This window comes from Papio anubis, chromosome 7 (genome assembly GCF_008728515.1).
Source record: "Papio anubis isolate 15944 chromosome 7, Panubis1.0, whole genome shotgun sequence".
Lineage (NCBI taxonomy): Eukaryota > Metazoa > Chordata > Mammalia > Primates > Cercopithecidae > Papio > Papio anubis.
The window spans coordinates 74943172-74967390 of NC_044982.1; the positions used below are offsets into that span (position 1 = coordinate 74943172).

At 36.8% G+C, this 24219-nt stretch overlaps 1 protein-coding gene and 1 long non-coding RNA gene across 17 annotated transcripts in view; one reads left to right on the forward strand and one right to left on the reverse strand.

Moving 5' to 3' along the window:
- NUBPL (nucleotide binding protein like) overlaps positions 1–4760 on the reverse strand; it is a 445280-nt gene extending 440520 nt beyond the window's left edge. For 4 of the 16 annotated variants that reach the window (XR_004184957.1, XR_002523293.2, XR_002523291.2 and 1 more), the window contains exons 1-3: positions 4601–4757; positions 3967–4114; positions 1120–1154 (exon numbers count right to left, since the gene is read on the reverse strand). Coding sequence is in view for 6 of the 16 variants with exons in the window: in XM_017961088.3 (XP_017816577.1) it covers positions 1120–1154; positions 3967–4114; positions 4601–4708 (291 nt within the window). In the remaining 10 variants the exon portion in view is untranslated. The other 12 variants (XR_001904710.3, XR_002523290.2, XR_002523289.2 and 9 more) reach the window with 8 other exon arrangements.
- Positions 4761–4818: 58 nt separating this feature from the next.
- On the forward strand, positions 4819–13172 carry LOC108586846. Its single transcript, XR_001904719.2, has 2 exons — positions 4819–5414; positions 12728–13172. It is a non-coding gene; the product is annotated as an uncharacterized LOC108586846 (long non-coding RNA).
- Positions 13173–24219: the final 11047 nt, after the last annotated feature.

Here is a 24219-nt window from a genome sequence, read left to right on the forward strand (position 1 = left end):
ATAGTAAGGGTAGAAAATAAGTTAGTAATATAGCCACAGTTAAACATATTAAATGATTCTTGCCTGTATTCTATAAAATAGGTATGGATTCTTGCCTGTATTCTATAAAATAGGAAGGAGAAATTAAAATCAATTCTGAAATACGTGTGTGCCTTTTCATTAAGTAGCTGATAATTTATGGAGTTGCAAATAAGTTCAATGTTAATTTTTATTTTTTTAATATTTAAAAAGATAACATCTAACAATAATGAGACTATGAAAAATGGATACTCCCATAGACTATAGCTGAATTTTTTTTTTCTTCTGACAAGGGAAAGAATGGAACTGAAATTTTTTACAAGCAAACTTTTAGGAGTAGAATTTAAAGTGGGAATATCTTTTGACCTAGTAGTTTTACTCCTAGGAGTCTATCCTACAAAAATGTCATCACTTAGTATATAAGAATACTATATAAGAACTCCACCATAGCATCATTTAGAGTAGGGAAAAAATGGGAACCAACCTAAATATTTCATCAAATGAGAACTGGTTAAATATATTACCATTGACCATTAATCCAGCAGCCATTAAGAATGAGGCACATCATGGAAAGATGTATGCACACACACATATATGCACACTTTTTTAGATTTTTATATGGAGAAAGGAAGAGCTGAAAGGAGATACATAAAACTATAACCTAAGTTAATTCTCTGGAACTGAAAGGAACGCATAAACTTTCAGTTTTACATTACACATGTATTCCATTTGAATAGTTTTGACGGATATGCACTACTTTTAGAATATCTTTACCCTTAAAAAAACTTAATTCCTAACACTTAAAAACTGAACCCAGAATAATGCTTCTGTAAATCATAAAGGCAAAATTGGTTTAGGATATAAAGAACATCAAAGCCTCTTGTGGGATATATAACAAACAATATATGGTCAACACTTAAATACATTATTATTATTAAATGTAACCAGTAGTGATGGCAGCATTGAGCTCCTTAAAGATATGCAACTCACTACAACTACACTATAGCTTCTGACAAGAGTAAATAGAAAACACCAATATGCTCTTTATCATTGCCTTAAAAACATTTTAATAAATTAATATTTCTATTAATAAACACCTACCGAATCATTCGCTGCTAGTGCAAGTGCAAGATTCACTGTAAGAAACAAAAATAGTCATTGAATTTAGTAACTTTCTTTCTATTAAAATTCATTTTATCTTTTAATATTTTCATGTAATTTTTAATAATTTCATGTAATTTTAATATTTTCATGTAATAACCTAAGCATATAAATTTTTAACATATATCCCTTAATTGTAAAGAGCAAGCACATGGAGGAACACACAAAGTAAAAAGAAAAATAAAAAAGTAATTTTCCAATAAATGCAATAATAAATGCATGCCCCAAAACTAACATTTTTAAAAATCCATTTCTGTTACAATTTTGTTCAAATAATCCACTTAGTTTTTTTAAATCATGTTAACAGAATATATAATTCAATTATTTTCAAAAGCATATTTTATAGAAAAATTATCCTTTTATTTTTAAAAATGTACACAATCTCATTGCTTTACATTTATGATTACTATACTCTGTCCCCCAGGTTGGAGTTGGGACCACAGGTGCACACCACCACACCCAGCTAATTTTTTTTTTGTACAGACAGGGTCTTGCCATGTTGCCCAGGCTGGTCTCGAACTCCCCAGCTCAAGCAATCCTCCCACCTCAGCCTCCCAAAGTGCTGGCATTACAAGCATAAGCCACCGCATCCTGCCCCTACTGCCTTTTAAAAATAAATGCTGGTATTACAGGAGTTCCAAGTATCTAATTCATAAATACTCATGTATATGAAAGGTTGGACTACTGTGCACAGAGGGAAGGGAAAAGTGTAAAACGTAAGAGAGTAAAATGTGTTCCCAAACTGCTTATGCCAATGAATCCCAGATGAATCCCATAAAGAAAGAAAGCAGTAGTCCCAAAACCAGCTTTAGCCCAGCAATAGGAATATGCTACATCTGAGAAGAGAATTCCAAAAGTAACACAATTCAAAAACTGATCAACAAATAGGCCCTCATAATGTGAATCACATTTCCCTACAGAACAACGGTATAAACTATGTCAGGGTTATTTTCTTCAAACTAGTTAAGAGCATAAGTTTTTAAGGCAGACCTGGTTCAAATCCCAGCTCTGCCACCTTCTATTGTGTACTATTGAGTAGGTTATTTTACCCATAAGTCTGTTTTCTCTTCTATAAAATGAAAACCATGCCTACTTCATAACTGTGATCCGGATTAAATGAAATATTGCACGTAAAATACTTAGCCTAGGGTACAGACTTGATAAATTCATTTTTATAAGTTATAAAATTCTGAATTTCAGGTACAAGATAGGTTACACATAATCCAACTTTAAGGCAGAAACTTTCAGAGGCTAATTCATTTTAGAGTTAGGTTCTTCCTACATTTAAACAACAGAATCACTGAGCATATTTGTATTAGTCAAATGTCATCATTCTAATCTGAAACAGCTCTAGCATGTATATTCAAATGGGAAGTATTTTAAAGTAGTTTGAGGCAGGAATAAATACATATAAGTAAAAGAAATATATTAATAATACCAATAGAGTTACATAAAAATAATCTATTTTTAAGATTTAGATATGTTCACTGAGCTGTTATGAAAAAGTATGGGCCAGCTGTTCGGGACAGATGGTATAATGTTAACAGAAAAAAGTGAGAAAGGGACATTTACTGAAGCACCCACTAAGTGTTACATGTACACTTTCTCATACATTTTCCTGTTTAAATGCTTTCACATTTCATGGCAACAGATCATCTTCCAACTAAAAATAATAAACAATCTTAAACAAGTGCCAGCCTACAGACCCAACAAATTACAAAACCCAAAGAACTTATGGCTACAATCATGAAAACACCTTCCATCCTTATCCAGTTCAAGTAATCACAGAGCATGTAAAAGGATTCAAACCACTGAAAACTGGAAAGTGTACTCCAAATTTTCAAGAAACTGGAATACGTAGGTTCTAGAACCAAAAACCTGGTTGTTTCTTTCAACTCTTTAGTGCTAACGAGACTAAATCTAAACCCTTTAGGGCAGTGTTCTATGATGAAGCTTAGAATCATTAAAGGTCGATTTATTAACTTTCTTTTAACAATATGGTGTCTATCAAATAGTAATGGATTAGGAATCTACCACAAATACAACATTTGGTAAATCTTAACTTTTTCAAAACATCTGATGTACCTCACAAATTCCTTCTGATAAAATGGGGAAAAAATGGAGCCACAGTCATGGTGTGTCTTACACCTGTAATCCCAGCACTTGGGAGGCTGACACGGGCTGTGTGATCACAAGGTCAGGAGGATCGAGACTATCCCAGGCCAACAAGGAACTCTGTCTCTACTAAAAATACAAAAAAAAAATTAGCTGGCATGGTGCATGGCTTCAGAAGTCCCAGCTTACTTGGGAGGCTGAGGCAGAGAATGGAGTGAACCCGTGGAGGCGAGCTTTGCAGCGAGCAGAGACTGCCACTGCACTCCAGCCCAAGTACAGAGGGAGACTCCATCTGCTACGGATGTTTTAAAAATAATGGAGCAACCACCATTGAATACTCAGGGGTAAACATTAAGTGGATAGCTTGTGCAATTTGAATAACCATCCATGGTGCTAGCTATCATCTCCATTTTACAGTTAAGGAACTGGCACATCTGCTGCACAATCTGGCAACTTTTTCCTGAGTTAAGGTGTAGGAGACGCAGCTAGTACCTAGTTTTGTCTAACTCCAAAATCTAAGCGTCTACCCGCTACCAACTCCTGAAACTAAGGAATCAGATGTTAGGAACTTCACAAATACATTTTTAAAACACAAAACTATAATTTTAATAGTGTGCACCTACCAGTTGGCATAAGTTCTGAATCAGGAATAGAATTAATATCCTATAATACCTGCTGTAGTAGATTTTCCGACTCCACCCTTTCCAGAAGCCACAACTATAACTTGTTTAACACCTTCTATTGGTTTCTGCTTTGGAAGTCCTCGGGACATGATTTGTGTTCTTCTTTGTTTTAGGGTCTCACTCTCGGCGCCAGATAACTTTAAAAAAAAATAATAATAATAAGCCGTTTTAAATAAGCCATCTCCATCATCACATTGTAAAAGTAAAAACAATCTGGGGTTTGCAATTAATTAAGAGGGCTTTCTTTTCTAATTCTGCTCATCTCCACTTTGGAGACATTTACCTACTTCTACTGATAACAATTGTAAAGACATATGGCTTAAATTGAAATTTTTCTACAAGGATACGCTGAACGTTTAAAAATGCAAAAACGCTGCCTCTTTACGGAGATAAGGCTTCCACGTGTTTTGCTTTTATGTTATCTATTTGCTTAAATAACCCAAAACCAAGAAAGCAATGTAGAATACCACATCTACGTTGTGTTTCAAGTCCCGCCACGCCTCAGCCTGGGTCTGCCTGAAAAGTAGGCACGTCCAGCACATTGGGGGTCTCAGGAACTGAGGCAGCCCTGCAGCCCAGCATCTCTGTCAGCCCGCTTCCCCCTGCCCTGCAGCACCACGGACCTGACGCCGACAAACCATCGCTGGGCTTCCCCCAAGCGGGGCAGTGGCCCCGCCACCAGCCCGGAGCGACACCCCACCAAAAAGCAGCAGACGCCGCCAAATCCCCATGACTCGGAACGGGGCTGTGAGCCCTGCCCGGAAACTGTCCCGGGTGGCGCGGGGTGATGACGTCACGTAGCAACGCTCGGCTTTCTCTTCCTAGCAACCGGTCTTGGTTTGTTCGCTCAAGAACCCAATCTGCATCATCTTGTTTATAGCCAGCTACAAATATTTTGCAGCGTTTTACTAAACGTTTGTGAAGTGCTGTCATATACAACATCTTGTATGATCCTTACAGAAGTCCCGAGGTAGGCAGAAGACTTGCTAGTATACTCTTTATGGACAAGAAAACGGAGAAAGTTTAAAGAGACTTGACCCAGCTTAACAAAAGTAGGAAATGGGGGAACTTGAAAATGACTCCAGGATTTCTTATTAAGCAGTATATGGTCATTTAAATACTACCACTGTTAAGGATTTTATCTTTTTATTTTATTTTTTCCTGTGTGATCTACAGTGAGAGTCTGTTTTGCGTTGGTATTCACGGCTTGTGTTGCTGACAGTTCCCTGAAAGAGAGGGCAGGTTGCTTTACTAGACTTGAAAAAGTTTACCTAAATCAGAAAACAAATCTGATGAAGCAAGTTTTGCTCAAGAAGGAACTTGAGTAAGGAAGTGGAATTTATCTTGGTGGAAGAAAGCAAGTAACCCTACATACAATGCAGTTGAGAGAGAAAGCTCAAAAGGTGATGCCCAGACCTAGAAAAAGGATCCTTTGAGGTAAGGGACGGTTTACATTCACACATTCTTCCTAATACTCTCTAGGGTTGATTTTTATTTCTTTCATTTGCTTCTTAGATACGAGATCATTCAGCTTATTTTGCTCTAATCTGATCTTTAATTTCCTTATCTTTAATACAGGCATAATGTAGCAACCAGAAAGAACGACTGTGAGGATTAAATGAGATTTACCAGCAAAGTACATTCTATTTAGTAAGCTCTGAAAAGACATTCAGTTCCTTGCTGTTGTCTCCTTCAGTCCATCCCGCAACATTATTGTTTCAGTCAGCTTTCTTTATCCTAGAATTTTTGCTTATTTTTATATCACTTTCTAATTATATTATTTTATGATATGTTTTCTCAAATATTAATTTTTATAAACTGAAGGCCAAAAGCATAGAGATAAGGGGAATAGCTGTCAGAATAATCTATTCACTAAACAAGAAATGATGAATATCTATTTCTTTCCAGATAGCTTTGCAAGTTCTTCCAGACTTAAGACTCATTTATTTAACAAATATTCGTTAAGCAATTACTATGTACCAAGTACTACAATAGATTTAAAGTATTCAGCATGGAGACAGACATAATTCCTCCACTAAAGGACTTTACAATCCAGTGCAAAAGACAGAATAAGTTAACAAAAAAAAAATTGCAGTATAGTATGATAAGTACAGGAGAAAAGCATTGAGTGATACAGGAGAAAGGACAAAGTGATACAAAGACAGGGCACTCAATTCAATCAGGGGAAGCTTCTAAATAAGGTAACATCTAAGCTGAATCCTGAATGTGAATAATGTGTAGAAGTTAGCTGGGAGAATGGCAAGGAGATTGTTGTAAAGAGGTTAGAAATGGACTGCTAAGGCTAGGCATGGTGGCTTATGCCTGTAATTCCAACACTGGGAGGCCGAAGCAAGAGGATTGCTTGAGCCCAGGAGTTCAAGGATGTGATGCAGTGAAGTATGATTGCACCACTGCACTCCAGTGTGGGCAGCAGAGTGGCACCTTGTCAGAAGAAGAAGAAAGAAGGAAGGAGGAAGGAGGAGGAGGAAATAAAAAGGAGAAGAAAGAAGGAAGAAGAAAGAAGAAGAGAGTAGGAGGAAGAAAGATGAAAGAAGAAAGAAGAGAGAATACAAGAGGAGTAGAAAATGCATTTCTTTTCTGAACTGTTAAGAACTGTAAATGATCTGTGCAACTTAGGACAGAGTGACTGAAAGAGATGAGGATGGAGTGAAGGTTGGTTAGATGGAGGTTGCCTAAATCAAGAAAGGCTGTATATCTTGTAAAGAAATTTGGACTTTATCCTAAGGGAACTATAGAAGCTTTTTTTTTTTTTTTGGAGACAGAGTCTTGCTTTGTCGCTCAGGCTGGAGTGCAGTGGTGTGATCTTGGTTCACTGCACACGCCGCCTCCCAGGTTCACGCCATTCTCCTGCCTCAGCCTCCTGAGTAGCTGGGACTACAGGCGCCCGCCACCACGCCTGGCTAAATTTTTGTATTTTTAGTAGAGACGGGGTTTCACCATGTTAGCCAGGATGGTCTCCATCTCCTGACCTCGTGATCCGCCAGCCTCGGCCTCCCAAAGTGGTGGGATTACAGGTGTGAGCCACCGCGCCCAGCCCTAATTCTGAACTTTTCATATAAGACTAATATACTCCTACTTGTTTAAGACAATTGTAGAGTTTTCTGCTACTTGCAGCCAAATGTAATCCTAACTAATATAGGCAAGAAATCATGTTTTTATATCACTATATAGGTCTTCCAATCTATTGTCTTTTCCAGAGCTGTCTCTATTCTCCTAAAAGGTCCCAACTTCCAGAATTCAAAACCAAGAAAACAATCTCTTTTCTTTGACATTTTTATTGGGTCAGACATTTTGCTGTGTCAGAAAATGATTCCATATAATTTGTCCAAATGGGGAAGGGCTATGTGAGATACAAGGAATTATAGGGAGAAAATCCTTGACACATATTTAGAAATATATCTCAGCATAGTTACAAATACACAGAAACCCATCCAAATTAGGCTAAGACAGTAAATTTATTGGGTATATGTAAGTATATCTTATGGACCTAAGGATAGGAAGTCCGGTTGAACCTCATTATGAACTGGAACCAGGAACTGAAAAGTTATGAACCAGTGCAGCTCTTCTCCCTTTCCTCTGTGGTAACACGATCTCTTATGATCTACTTTCTTCTTCTCTCTTGCATTGGCTTTATCTGTTTCTGTGTGCACATAGTAGAAAACAGTAATTTCAACCTTATTCACTCAAAGACAAACTAAGACTGACTAATATCTGTTACTTTTATTTTCCAAACTCTCTGGAGAAATAATCTGATTGGTCCATTTTTTGGTTGTACATCAGTCTTTAGTCCAATTAGTGACCTTGGGAATGGGGTCAAATGACTTAGCAATTCTTAGGACCAAAGGAGAACACCCTTTTGAAAGGAGGCCATGGATGTGTATATGTGTGTCAGTGTCTTTTGGAGAAGAAACATCTCTACTACTCTCCTAAAATTTTAATCTGGGGAAAGGTAACCAAAGTAATGATTCAGCCATTATTCTCACTTGCTCCTCATGTTTTCTCTCAGGGAATTCATCCAGTTGCTCATGTCATAAACCTATACACAACCAATAATTACCACAATATCTAACAATTACTAACTATGTGACAGGTGTTCTACATGCATTATCTTAAGTTCAACCTCACAACAACCATACAAGTAGGTATTATCTATTTTATTGATAACAAAGTGAAATTTAGAGATGTTAAGTTAAGCCTTCAAGAGAGAGACCTCATGTCTCCTTGTCTCGGATCTTGCCCTGCTGATCCATTTCTTTTTTAACCCAGTAATCATAGTGGTATTTCTGAAACACAAATCTGATAATGTTCACTTGCAGTGAACCAAGATTGCGCCACTGCACTCCAGCCTGGGCGACAGAGTGAGACTCTGTCTCAAAAAGAAAAGAAAAGTAAAGTTCAGAATTAGATCACACAGGTCCAATACGATGAATCCATAGTGCCATCTGTTCCAAATTAATTCTTTTTGTTCCACCAGCTTGGTATCCTCGGTATCCATTTTCATCTCCTCATAGTCATGAGATGTTTGTTGTACCTTCAGGTATCAAAGCTGTGTTCCATACAGGAAGAGAAAGGAATGACAAAGAGCATTTCCTAGTGAGCCTTTGCCTTTTTTATTCAGGAAAGGAAGACACACACACACATCCAATTGGCTAGAACCAGGTCACATGACCATCCTTAGAACCAAGAGAAACTGAGAAATTAAGCATTTAGAGGTCTCTAACCTACAGAGTAGAGGAAAGCAATGGAGAATGTGACTGTAAGTGGGTAATCAATGAGCCAAGTCAGTATCTGTCCTAGACAGACTATATCAAGTTTCCTGGGATTATGAGGGATGAAGAGAATGCAAAGAAAACTGAGAACTTAAATATCCGTGAGTTCTTGTGCCAGTCATTTGTAGTTGGCTAACCCTATGTGGTAAAGGAAATTTTTCTGGGGAGTTTCTGAGAAAGTTTTCTTTTTCTGATTGAGTAGAACATGGTTGGTGCTACTCCTTTTTCCCACCTTGACCGTGGATGTGACATGGAGATGTGGCAGTCATCTTGTGAACATGAAAAGCACAATAGTGACAACCACAATAACAGAAGCCAAAAGCTGAGGAAAACAAAGAGGAAATAGGGCAGGAAGATTAATTCTTGGCAGTGTAACTAAGCTGCTATACCAGTCCTGGTCTGCATGTCCAGACCTCTGGTTGTGTGAGATATTTAACCCACTGTTGGCTAGGATTTCTGTTCTTTGAGCTACAATAATCTGTGCCTGTTACAGTGAGTAAGAAGGACTCCCATACTCTGAGACTCCCTCTCTCCTGTTCACCCATGACTAATCTCTAGTCAGCAAGGGGGACCACAGAACCCCAAATCAGCTTGGGGAATGTGAAAACAACAGAATCAATGTCCCCATTACCAGGTGGAGCTTGGTGCAGTGGCAGAACCACAGAATAAGAATGGTTGAGTGTTATGTTTAGGCAGATAGATAGATCTGAGTGAGCCACAAAGTGGCTAAGAGAATGCTGATACTAAAGAGTCCTTAAGGTCAAGAATTAGGGAACACTTGGCAACAACCTGCATGGTTAGTTATTAGCATCTCCATGGAAGATGGTATGCATAGATAAATACCTTGAGGATGAAATTCACCTCAGCATGTGGATATTTGGACACTGCATAGGCTCTCTGTGACTTAGCTACAATCCTGGTGGAATCTGTATTGAACAATGTTTTTCCCCACCCTGACAGAAATTTACAAATAAATAAATACATGCTGATCAAAATGAAGATTCTTTTGAATATCTCCTAATTATGTCTAGAGTAATACCTTGTATTGTTTTCTAAAAAGGAAGGATTTATACCTTGCCCCTCGTTCCTCACAAAAGACAACCCTTCTTAGGTGACTAAGGACTCACTGAAATTTCAGATTCCCTCACAGATAAGAAGCCTGCCTCATTCCCTTTCAATAGGCCTCAGACTGTGTCAATGTCAGCTGAGAGCATATGATCCACTCCCTTGCTCAACTCACTAAGGAAGAATAGGGTATCTTGGACAGTTTCCTGTCTCTGTTGAATACACTCAATAAAGCTCAGAAATTTATTTCAGTTCCTTAGTTTGAGGTTACTGTCCACAACCGACCTTCTCATATTATCCAAAGGCTTACCATAAAGAAAACCTTATCCCATCTATGGGACTTGTCTAAATGGCAACCCCCTTAATTGACCCTACTTTGCCTCACAGGGTGATTTCAAACCTCCCTGTTCATGGCTCCAAGCATGAAACTGTCTCTTAGCTACATTGAATACTAATTTGCACACTAAAATATAGAATAAATGTGTTTAAGTGAATAACTCCCACAATGAGCCACTCTCTCAATATGACACATGATCTAGAAATTCATGGTCTTTCCCATATCAAAGACTTTGCTGACCTTTCAGCATCTTAACTCTCATAAACTGTCCTGTCAAAGAAGTTCCCTTTCTTATAATTTAAAATTACACAAAGGAAATGTATGTATCTTTGTAGATGGGATAGACTTCAGAGAATATGCCTCAAATGACTAAAAATACACCTCTATACTTTGACAGAATGTGTTTCTAAATGCCCATATCCAAAGCTGAATAAATCATGAATGATTTGACATTTGAATTTCTGATTTACAAGACTGAACTGAATCCTTGGACAAAGGTCACAGGCTTGCTTTGTATCTGAATATAGTCTCTGTTTAATGTTTAAAGCTTCAGAGAGCCCATCCTGAAATAGGAGCCACACAATCAGAATTTGGAAAAAAAATCTGTCACCCAAGACAAATATTTGCTACACATGGGACCCCAGAATTCTCATGTTTTTGCTTTTTCATTTTCTCCAGTACCAAAAAGTATTCCTTTAGCCAAGCCCCTCCCACCTTTCAATTCTGTCTTAGAGACTAGAGAACATAAGTTTCTACAATACTTTGCTGTAACCTGACTTCATTAGGTATTCAGAAGAGGATTTTCCTGTTTTTACTTTAGAGGACATACCAAGGACAATGACAGAGATTCATCAAGATACCAAGCATTCATTTCAGCTCATGTGAAGTTCTGTTTTTTTCAGGGAAAATGTGATAATGTAGATGTTTGTCTGTTTTATGCTGCTACCAAAATGTGAGGATGTTCTCTATAATCATGTGGCTTGGATAATATCTTATCAACTTGGTGTTCTGGTACCCAATCTTGTTGATTCATTTATTAATCTCTTCTATTTAGAATGTATTAACCATACATAAATATATTATACATGATATGTGATAAATACAACAGGTCCAGAATTCATTAAATCCATTTATTTAGTTAGTTATTCATTCATTCATTCATAGAGACAGGGTCTTCCCATGTTTCCCAGGCTGGTCTTGAACTCCTGAGCTCAGGCACTTCTCCCCACTCATCCTCCCAAAGTGCCAGGATTACAGGCGTGAACCACTGTGCCTGGCCCTGTTCAATCCATTTATGCAAGTGAGGAACTCCTACAATTTACTGTACTCTCAAAATACATCCTATATTCTCATTTAGAGCAGTAGAGAAGAAATACAAACATCAAGGCTTATAACATCAATTTATTCCAGGGTAGACTGGCAAACTTAAAAGTGTGATGTTTGTCTTCTGTCTTCCACACAGCTCTATCACTGCTTATAGTGCTCCAATTCATACCAACTACACTTATAGGCACTATTTGGGTCTATTTTCCACAGCATCTTCTGTGACTTAACTATACAATGTTTAGAAAGAGGATTTCCCTGACCATCTATGATACTAGCTTTGTAAATCCTATTAAAGACCGTCCATTAACCATAACTCAATAATCCAAACACTGTTGAAGTGATAACTACTCATCTTTCTCATGCTTTTCCAGTCTTTGTTAGTCTTCAAAACAGACAAAATGTTTTTGCATATAAGATGTTAATTTGGGGCGTAATTGTTTAAAGGAGTATAATAGCTAGTGTTCCGACATGGTTAGAAATTTGAACAGTTCTTTTAGATACCTGAGATAAAGTTTTGTCAGCTAATCAAAGGCTTTACTATATCAATGCCACATTTAATCTATTTTGCAACTTGCTAATCATGTGCAAGAATTTCTATTTTATTTAACCATGGCTGTTTTTGTGGGGGAACATGTTAGCAATGTGCTGTTGAGAATTTCATTTTCCATAGATATCTGTTACCAGTGTAACAAAATTGATAGCATTTGCTGATGAAATACATTACTCAAAAAAATTTTTTTAAGATTTGTATTCTTCTGCTATATTCTTCTGAAATACAGCTCTTTACATCTTTTCCAGGGTCTGATGGGAGGCTCTCTCATTTCATAGCTGACAGCACTGGAGACAGAGCAGAATCATAGAAGAAGAAAATAATGTACTTAGTACCTTGTGCTTATTAGTTTGTGATACTATATAGCTAACTGGAAATTCTATTAAGCCATTCCCACCAATTGCTTCTGGATTATAGAATTAATTGGATATGAATTGTTAATGAGCATCTGAGTTTACCCTCTCTTTTTGCTCTGCAATATGTCTAATTAATCCATTCTTTTTCAACAGACTCTAAGATGGCCCCCAGTGATCCTAACCTCTTGGTATTCTCACCCTTGTGTAAGTCCCTCCCAAGAGTGAGCAGGACCTAGAAGTTGCTTCTAATCAATAAAATACAACAAAACTGATAGATATCACTTCTATGATTATATTACATAACATGGTAATTTCTGTCTTTCTAGGAGACCCTCAACTGGCTCTGATAAAGCAAGCTATCATGTTGTGAAATGCCCTGTGGAAAAGCCCATGTGGCAAAGAACAGCCAATAGCCAACAGAGAGCTGATGCCCTCAGTCCAACAGCCTGCAAGAAACTGAATTCTGCCAGCAACCATGTGAGACTGGAAGCAGATTCTTCCCTGCAGTCTTGTGAGAGATCATGAAGCAAAGGACTCAAGTTGTGTCCAGATTCCTGACCCACAGATACTGTGTGATAATCAATGCATATTGTCTTAAACCACCAAGTTTGTGCAACCTTTTGTGCAGCAATAGATAACTAATACTCAATAACCTGGATTTTAATAAGTCTATAGTCAATGTATAGTTTCTTGTGAGCAATTCTTTTTTGCCATTTGTGGAAAAAATTGCACTTTTTTTGTTACAAAATTAAAGCCTTTGTGTATTTTGAATCTTTGTTGAGACTTATTAAATGTTATTAACTATTAATAATTCATTTATTTTATAATATTAATTGCCAACCCCCATAAAATAATATTTTAATATTAGACACTAGAGAATAGAGACATTTGTGAAACAAAGAGATTCTTCAATCTGCTTTCAGTGAATTGAAGGATCTCTTTGTTTCACAAATCAAATTCTATTTTTCTTAGTAATGGTTGAACCCACTCAAGTCATTTCCAAGTGAAAGAAAAATTAAACATGATTATAATTCTTATTCTGCTCTTCTCTCCATGACCAGTGTTCTCTTCAGTGGTTATATAAGAAATTAGTTTCATCTCCATTCTCTGTCTACATTAGCAGTTCATCATCATTCTTCAATTATGTAAGTAATCTGGATACAAGTATGAAGAAGGCAGTTTTTTGTACATAATGTATAAATAAAAGAATACAAGAATTTTCCAATGACACCCTAAATAACTGCTAACTGCATCATTGTAAATCAGTCTAGTTCATGAAAAAAGATTCAGTACATATGAAGCATTCAATTAATCATACTGCACACATACCATATAGTTATCTAAACCCAAGGAAAAATATGATTAATGCTATTATAATCTTTGGAGACAACCAAGTCAATGCTGCAGACAACACTGCAGATTTTTTCCCTAAAAATATCTTCATAGAATCTTCATTGAATAATAATCTGTACATTTCTCTTTTTCTCCAGCTTTATTGAGGTGTAATATAATTGATAAATAAAAATTGTATATATTCGTTTTCACAACTGCCATGAGATTGGCAGGGCAGTTATTATTAGTCCTATTATTGCATACAGAAATGAGGAATTAAAGATTTTAGATTATTTGTTTTAGGGCAAATTGCTGAAAGCAATATGGAGATGGAGGTCTCTTATCACCTATACAGTACTACTGCATGGTACTGACAAAACAGTATTCCATTAGGACCAGCTACCTTAAGAGAGGTGCCTGGGGGAAATATCACTACTTCTGCAGAAAGAAATCTGAATGCCTACTTCACTACTTAATTTACATCTAAGCTTCTCATATAAATTTGTGTTCCATTAGTTTTAGTTAAAAGTAATTTATTTCAGAAGCCCATAAACATATGTAATGTCCCTGTCTTGAACTGCATTGAAATTGCATTTATAAGGTATTCAAGTTTTTATTAACATATTCGTTGTGTCCCAATTATAATAGTTTATAATCCCTCTACCCTTCCTAATTCCATTATTCCTTGAAATTCTGTCTCAAATTTTTCTTTTTCCATAAAGACTTATCTGATAATTTCATCAAGTATTAAACTTCACCTTCCTTAACAGTTAACATTTTATTTAATAGAGCATGAATTTAAGGTGAAGTTTGATTGCTTTAATTTTATAAATTTAAGTTAGCAATGCTAGCCTATGTCAAGTCTCTGTTATACAATCTTTTTCCCTATCACAATTCAGTATTGCCATAACACATCTAGGTTTATTTAAAATGAGGCATAACATTACTTCTAAATTCCATCTATACCATTTTATCCTTAATTCTATCCAGTTTTGAACTTTAATACATATATCACCTTTTACTTTTTTTTTTTTTTTTTGAGACAGAGTCTTGCTCTGTCACCCACGCTGAAGTGCAATGGCACGATCTCGGCTCACTGCAACCTCTGCCTCCCCGGCTCAAGCGATTCTCCTGCCTCAACCTCCTGAGTGGCTGGGATTACAGGCACCTGCCACCATATCTAGCTAATTTTTTGTATTTTTAGTAGAGACAGGGTTTCACCATGTTGTCCAGGCTGGTCTCAAACTCCTGACCTCAGATGATCTGCCTACCTCAGCCTCCCAAAGTGCTGGGATTATAGACGTGAGCCACCGCACCCGGCCCCTTTTACTGTTTTCATATGTCTGCTATTACATAGAACTATGTGGTATTTGAGGAACAAAAGTATATCATAATGATAATTTATATCACCTATATGTAGCACAGCACCAGGCACATTGTAGGGGGTCAGGAGTTAGTGAGTGGTTAGCTATTATACAAGCAAAGAATACTGTAAATATCAGTGGAGATAGAAAAGTCTGGGATGTTGTCAGAACTCTGCTACTAACTAGCTACATGGCCTCAGACAAACTATTTAAGTCTAAATCTATTTACTTTATACACCATGAAGGGATTAAATGAAATAGTCTGTAGATTCTTCTTCCAAGTTCATATTGAATTAAAATAAGAACTGAAGAGAACAAAGTTGTGTAATTTCACTGTTCCTAAAATAATTTTGAGAAAATAAAGGCAAATAGTTTAGAGATGCTGCAGACCAGAAAAAGCACAAGGTATATTTTCTTCCTTAAAGGACACAAATTGAAGGGTTTAAATGGATTTTTCACCTTTACCATCATTTTCACCTTTACCTCTATTCCCATCATTTGTTCATCTTGGGAATAGTTTCTTGTCTGCCTTTTGGGAACTAGATTATTGACTTTTCATATTCCAGGGGGTCTGCAACTCTGACCCCAGGTTCAGTCAAAGAAATTGTTGTCCAAAGTCCTTCTAATCAAACAACACAAGATAGAAGTGTTTTGGAGACTATTATAGGCTCTCTTCTTGCCTAAAACACAGAAGACTGATCAGACCCTGTTTTCCTTTCGACAAAGTATTAAAATACATCGACCAACATAGACATCCATTCCTGAAAATCTCAAATTAAAAATATCAAAGTCTAATATAAGGGTGTTATTTTAGAGATTAACCAGATGAAACCGCTTTCTATGTGGGTGACCTGGGGACTGACAACAAAATGAAGAGAAGAAATACAGGACAAAGATCTGTAGAGAAGATGCTTTAGGAAGAGAAGCTTATAAAATAAAGTAAAGGTGATGGACATTTGGATCACATGTGGAGAAGCACTATACAGTGAACTTGGAAAATGCGGTAGAGTGATTAAATAATTCTGAAGATATTTATTAGCTTACTTCAACGGTCAGTCTGGAGAAATACACAAGGAAGAACAAAAGGGAGGTGGCAGGATAAAGAAACTGGCCATTAAATTTAATTTTTTTTGTCTGCCCTAAATTTCCTTAATATCTACAAGATTTTTTAAATTTTGCTTTGGAACAGAGAGTACTTTAACATTTTACCAATAGAAATTTGAAATTAATACCATAAAATAATTCCAATTCTTCAACCACATGGTCACAGGATTACTCATCAGATGTCCTTAAGGAGATAAGTCCATCACATTTACACAAGGGTAGAAATATTTCTCCCAGAATAAAAAGTTTAATTTGTCAGTTGATTACCTGAAATTAAAACAAAACGTCTAGCTTCCTTCATAAACTCTGTGTCAACATAACACATGGTTCCATCTCTAGACTTTTGATAAAAGACTCAAAGAGCTCTGCAAAGCTGTGGTAGTTTCTTCATGTGGAAAGATGCATAGTACCACAATGAGGAAGGCTATTTGCCTTTCTTTTATTTCAAATTTGACATAATTTGTGAACTTCTATAGTCAAAGGGACTGGAACAAAATTTTTTTTTTTTTTTTTTTTAATTTATTTATTGATACGGAGTCTCGCTCTGTCACCCAGGCTGGAGTGCAGTGGCCGGATCTCAGTTCACTGCAAGTTCCGCCTCCCGGGTTTACGCCATTCTCCTGCCTCAGCCTCCCCAGTAGCTGGGACTACAGGCACCCGCCACCTCGCCCGGCTAGTTTTTTTGGAACAAATTATTTTTAAGGCACTTGGCTAATATTTTAGAATTCCCCAAAGAAAAATGTCTTCAATATTTTCTGAGTCACCTTGTTAAGTGATTATCTCTTAAGACCATTAGCAATATAATCACATGTGTTTTCTGTAGGGAGGAAACAACTGTTTCCAACGTAGGTCCAGAACACATTCTGAAATACATTGTTAAGGACATGACTCAGTCTTTTAGCAGAAAAATAATAAAGTACTCAAATATTCCCTTAATTCTACTTATCATAGAGTTATAGACTATAGAACAGTGATAACCAAACTATGTAATATACTGTATAATAATCATTTGAGCACTTCGCTAAAAATGAAGACTCCTGAAACATACAACAAGCCAACATAACACAGCTGAAGATTTGCTTATAGCTCTGGTTCCCCTTTAGACTAAGAGTTTATATTAAGCCTATGGTTAAGTTACTTAGAATGGTTTCTTTTTATTTTCTTTTGAACATGGTTATGTTTTTCATTCGAAGTATAGTTATTTCATTTGATTTGGTTTGCATTTAATTTTAAAGTTTTTTGTCCTTTACTTTTGTTTACAGTTTTTATGTGTAAAAAATCAGTATGCTTCTCCAAAGTAAAAATACACACAAAAACCCCACAGAATACTATTCTCAATGAAATGTCATTCTCTATCCTTTCCACCCCATTGCTCGAGATCTACAGAAAAGCAATTTCAGGGTTTACTGGTTTATTGGTCAGTCACATGTTTCAACTTTACAAAAAAAGATTTGTTCATGTTTTCTTGTTATTTATAGCACGCGAAGTATACTCCCTTACATTTGATTATTTAATGTAATAAATATTGGCAAACATTAGATACAGTTTAAGGAAACTGCCTTCATTATCATTATTTTTTAATGGTGGAAATATAGGTAATAGTTTATTCAACAATTACTATATGTTTTGGTATTTACTTTTCAAAATTTTGTGGTTATAAACAAAGCTGCCAAATAAATATATATATATATGTATATATATATATACACACACATCAAAGTCAATGTTACTTGCATGCTATCTATAGATTCAACAAAACCCCAATCATAATCCCAGCAATTAATGATCTGATTCTAAAATTTCTTCAGAAAGGGCAAAATGAGAGCATTTACTCCTGACAGGAGTGATCAAAAGTTTCTTAGATGTGTTACAGAACACAAAAGCCATTTTTAAAAATGTACAGGTTAGGCGTGATCAAAATTTAAAACTTCTACACATCAAAAGATCCCATTAAGAAAATGAATAGCCAATTTGCAATAGTCACAAATAAAATAAAACACCTAGGAATAAACTTAAACAAATAAGTGAAAGATCTCAGCTGGCCACAATAGCTCACACTTTTTGAGGGTGAGGCAGGTGGATCACTTGAGCCCAGGAGTTTGAGACCAGCCTGGGCAACATGGCAAAATCTCCTCTACTGAAATACAAAAAATTAGCCAGGCATGATGGTGTGCACCTGTAGCCCCAGTTACTCGGAGGTTGAGGTGGGAAGATCACCTGAGTCTGGGAAGTTGAGGCTACAGTGAGCCAAGACTGCACCGCTGTATGCCAGCCTGGGCAATGGAAGTGAGACTGTCAAAAAAAAAAAACAGAGGGAGAAGGAGGGGGGAGGAGGAGGGGGAGAAGGAGGAGAAGGAGGAGAAGGAGGAGAAGGAGGAGAAGGAGGAGAGGAAGAAGAGGAATAAGAAGAAGAAGAAGGAGAGGGAGAAGGAGAAGTTGATATGGTTTGGATCTGTGTATCCACCCAAATCTCATGCTGAGTTGTAATCCCCAGTGTTGGAGGTGGGGCCTGATAGGAGGTGATTGGATCATGGGGGCAGATTTCCTCCTTTGGTGCTATTCTACTGATAGAATTCTTATAAAATCTGGTTTTTTAAAAGTGTCTGGCATCTTCCCCATCTCAGTCTTCCTCCTGCTTTGGCCATGTGAAGATGTGCCTACTTCCTCTTCACTTTCCACAATGATCACTTTCCACAATGATTGCAAGTTTCCTGAGGCCTCCCCAGTCACACTTCCTATACAGCCCGCAGAACCATGAGCCAATTAAACCTCTTTTCTTTATAAATTACCCAGTCTCAGATACTTCTTTATAGCAGCGTGAGAATGGACTAATACAGATCTCTAAAATGAGGCTGTAAAACATTGATGAAAAAATAAAGCAAAAAGATATTCCATGTTCATGGATTGGAAAAATCAATATTGTTAAAACGTCCATACTACCCAAAGCAATCTACAGATTCAATGCAAACCCTATCAAAACAACAATAACATTCTTCACAGAAATAGAAAAAACAATCCTAAAATTTATATGGAACCACAAAGGAACCAGAATAGCCAAAGCAATCATAAGCAAAAAGAACAAAGCTAGAGGCATCAAATTATATCACAAAGCTACCTGACTTCAAATCATACTACAAAGCTATAGTAACGAAAACAACATGGTACTGGCATAAAAACAGACACATACACTGATGGAACAGAATAGAGAACCCAGAAATAAATTCATGCATTTACAGTCAACACATTTTCAATAAAGGGACCAAGAACATACATTAGGAAAAGAACAGTCTCTTCAATAAATGTGCTGGGGAAACTAGATATCCATGTGAGAAAGAATGAAACTAGACCCCTCTCACCATACACAAAAGTCAAATCAAAATAAAAACTTAAATCTAAGAGCTGAAACTTGAAACCACTAGAAGAAACCATTGAGGAGATGCTCCAGGACCTTGGTTCAGGCAAAGATTTCTTGAGTAAGTACTCGAAAGCATAGGCAACCAAAGTAAAAGTGGGCAAATGAGATCATATCACGCTAAAAAGCTTCTACACGGCTAAGGAAACAATCGAAGTGAAGAGACAACCCACAGAATGGGAGAAAATACTTGAAAACTACCCATCTGACAAGGGATTAATAACCAGAATACATAAGGAGTTCAAACGCCTCAATAGCAAAAAAAAAAAAAAAAAAAAAAAGTCTGATTTTTAAGTAGGAAAAAGATCTGAATAGGCATTTCTCAAAAGAAGATGTACAAATAACAAATATACACAGGTATTCAGGGTTTTTTTAATGTTCAACATCACTAATCATCAGATCAAATCAAAACCATAATGAGATATCATCTCACCCCAGTCAAAATGGCTTTTGTCAAAAAGACAGGCAATTAACAGATGCTGGTGAGGATGTGAAGAAAGGGGAACCCTTCTACACTGTTGGTGGGAATATAAATTAGTACAGCCACTATGGAAAATAGTATGGAGTTTCTTCAAAAAACTAAAACTGGCCATGTGCAGTGAGTCATGTCTGTAATCCCAGCACTTTGGGAGGCCGAGGCAGGCAGATCACAAGGTTAGGAGTTCAAGACCAGTCTGGGCAATATGGTGAAACCCCGTTTCTACTAAAAATACAAAAATTAGCTGGGCATGGTGGCAGGTGCCTGTAGTCCCAGCTACTTGGGAGGCTGAGGTAGACTTGCTTGAACCGGGGAGGCGGAGGTAGCAGTGAACCAAGATCACGCCACTGCACTCCAGCCTGGGCAACAGAGGGAGACTCTGTCTCAAAAAAAAAAAAACCCTAGAAACACCATTTGATCCAGCAATTCCACTGCTGGGTATATAACCAAAAAGAAAGTCAACATATCAAAGAGATATCTGCACTCCCATGTTTATTGCAGCACAATTCACAATAGTCAAAATATGGAATCAACCTAAGTGTCCATCCATCAACAGATGAATGGATAAAGAAAATGTGGTATATATACACAATAGGATATTATTCAGCCATAAAAAAGAGTGAAATCTTGTCATTTGCAACAACATGAATAGAACTGGAGGATATTACGTTAAGTGAAATAAGCCAGGCATAGAAAGACAAATATCATATGTTCTCATGCATATGTGAAAAACTTGATCTCATGAAGATAGAGAATACACTGATGGTTATCAGAGGCTGGGAAGGGCAGTGTGGAAGGGCGATAAATATGAGTTGGTTAATAGGTACAAAAATACAGTTAGATAGAAGGAATAAGCTCTAGTGTTCAGTAGCAACATAGGGTGACTACAGTTAACAATAATTCATTGTATATTTTAAAATAAATAGAAGAGTGGAATTGGAATCTTCCTAACTCCCCCCAAAAAAATGGTTGAGGTGATGGTTATCCCAATCACCCTGATTTGATCATTACACATTATATGCTTGTATCAAACTCTCACATGTACCCCATAAATATATACAAAAATCATACTTCCATAAAACTTAAACATTTTGTTTTTAATTTTTTTAAAAAAGAAAATGAATAGCCAAGCCCCAGACTGGGAGAAAATATTCACAAAACATGTATCCAAAAAGGAGTTGTATCTATAACTACACTATTTGATATGGTAGTCATCAGTCCATGTAGCTATATCAATGTAAATTGATCAAAGTTAAATACAGTTTTTCTCATTTACACTAGACACATTTTACAATGAACATTTTGAACAAATGTAGGAAATTCTACTGGACAGCATTGATCTAAAATATAAAGAAATACCAGAACTCATACACACACAAAAAATCCAATTGAAAAATAGACAAAAGATTCGAAAAGATGCTTCATAAAAGCGAAGCTACATGAATAGCCATGAGCACATGAAAAAGTGCTCAATATCATTAGTCAACAGGGAAATACAAATTAAAACTACAATGATGTATCACTACATACTCACTAGAATCTCAAATATTTAAAGAACTGGCAAAACCAAACACTGACAACGTTGTGAGGAAATTTGGAACTTTCATACACTTTGTTAGAGGAAATGTTAAGTGGTGCAACCATCTTGGAAAGTGGTCTGGCATTATGAGGCTTAAATATACACCTGTTCTATGACCTAGCAATTGCACTGCTAAGCATTTACCCAAGAGAAATGAAAACATGTAGCCCACAAGACTTAATCGGAAATGGTCATAACAGTTCTTTTCGTAGTAGCCCCAAGTAGGAAAATGCCCAATCAATAAAATAATGGATTTTAAACTCGTGGTATTTTCATAAATAAAAGGCAATTAAGGCTGGGTACAGCAGCTCACTCCTATAATCCCAGCACTTTGGGATGCTGGGGTGGGCAGACTACCTGAGGTCAAGAGTTTGAGACCAGCCTGGCCAACATGGCTCCGCTTCTATTCATGTTGTTGCAAATGACAACATTTTATTCATTTTTATGGCTGAATAATATCCTATTGTGTATATATACCACATTTTCTTTATATATTCATCTGTTGATGAATGGACACTTTGTACATTTCATTGTATATAAATTTTACATTTTAAAAACTGTAAATAAATATTGAACTCTAGTGATTGACACACATGCTGAAGTATTAGGGCGAAGTATACTGATGTCTGCAATTAAAATGCATCAAAAATAAGAAGATCAATAGATGGATAGAGGGATGAATAGATATATGACAGAGCAAGGGTGTAAACAGTTAATGATAAAATCAAGGTGATTATCAGTAGATTTCCCTGTAAAATTATTTCATGCTAAAATTATTTCGACTTTGTTATATGTTTAAATTATTCATAACATAAAATGTTGGTGAGAAAACAGATATCCCAGGCCTCACAGAGATGAATTTCCAGCGCTAAATCTCCAAAATAAAAATCAAGACAAAAATCATGAAGTCAAAATCATGTTTTCTCTTGCTATTTCCAGAGTCTCATGCAACAACTTCCTGAACTGTGCTTCTCTTTTTCATTTTAGACAGTTCCATCCTTTCTGGGATTATGGGGGTTGTCAATAAGAAAACACTCTGGGTCTTTGCAACCGCAATTTTTACTTAAAATGCTGTTTTTGTCTCCTGTGCAAGAGGAAAGACAGACCCTGATTTACAGTTTCTATATCTCAGTAATCCCACCCAAAATGAGAATGAGCACTGACTAGCTATATTGTTCCCCAAAATAAAGTTTAAACAAAAGTCAGAAAGAAAAGAAAATTATTAAAAAGAATGTAGATAAAACTTATTCTCCAATTTTAAAAAACCAGTCAGTGCTCTCTGGAGAAATGGCTGGTTCTAGGACTGGGGCAGGAAATAGAAGACAAGCTTAGAGCATCTTGTAGTACAAGAAAGGAAGTGCTAAAAACAAAAACAAAACAATTCACAGTGACAGGAGGATGTCAAAGGAACACAAGATGCCACTACAAGACTTCCCAACAACCAAGGCTAGAACAGTGTGAGAAGTAAAATAAAGCTCCATTAGATTATAACCCAAAGTATAAAATATTCATGAGCCCATACTGATATAAAGTAAATAATAAATAAATAGGAGGAAGATATAAATATCTCGTCAAAGTATTCCAATTAATTTAATGTAAATATTTACCCTCAAGGAGGTTGAGCATAACTTTTTATACCTCAAGTGCCCATAGCGACTTCCTTCCAAAGAGTCGAGTATGGAAAAGGTGTGGGGAGAGAGTAACTTTACAGTGTAGAAACCTGACAAACACTACCTCAGCCTGGTGATCAAGGTCACCATCATCAGTGATAAGTCATGTTGATAGTATTCTGTATAGTAAAGAATTTCACTGGCCTTCATTCATCCCTGGTTCCTGGGAGGAAGATGCCAAATCCTTGGAATTTCCCAAGTAATAAGAGTGACTGTTATTCATGAGTCCCTCAGATCATAGAATTTATGCTAATAAGATAGTTCAGGATGGACGCTGGCATGCCAGAAAGACCAACCATGTGATTAGAGAGTTGGAGATTTTGAGCCAGGTGATATCAACACAGCTCAATCAACTCCATGGAGGGGAGGGGTCCTGGAGACTGAGTTCAAACATATGGCCAATAATTCAATCAATCATGCCTGTGTAATGAAATCCTAATTCAAAACCCCAGACACCACAGCTCAGAAAAGCTTTCCAGTTGTGAACACACTGATGTGCCAGGAGCGTGACACATTCTGATTCCACGGGGAGAGGACATGAAAGTTTGTGTTTGACGCTCTCCCTGGGCTATTCCTATGTGTTTCTTCATTTGGCTGTTCCTGATTTGTATGCTTTATAATAAAGTTGTAATCATAAGTATAGATCTTCCCTGAGTTCCATGAGTCATCCTAGGGAATTATCAAAGCTGAAGGGCTTGTGGGAACCCCTGAATGTGTAGTAAGTTGGGCAGAAGTGTGGGTGGCCTGGGAACCCCCAAACGTATGGCTGGCATCTGAAGTGACAGCAGTCTTGCTGGGGATTGTGACCTTAACTTGGAGTCTGTGCTATTCCAAGTGGTTAGCATCAGAATTGCATTAAGTATTGCAGACTCTTAATAC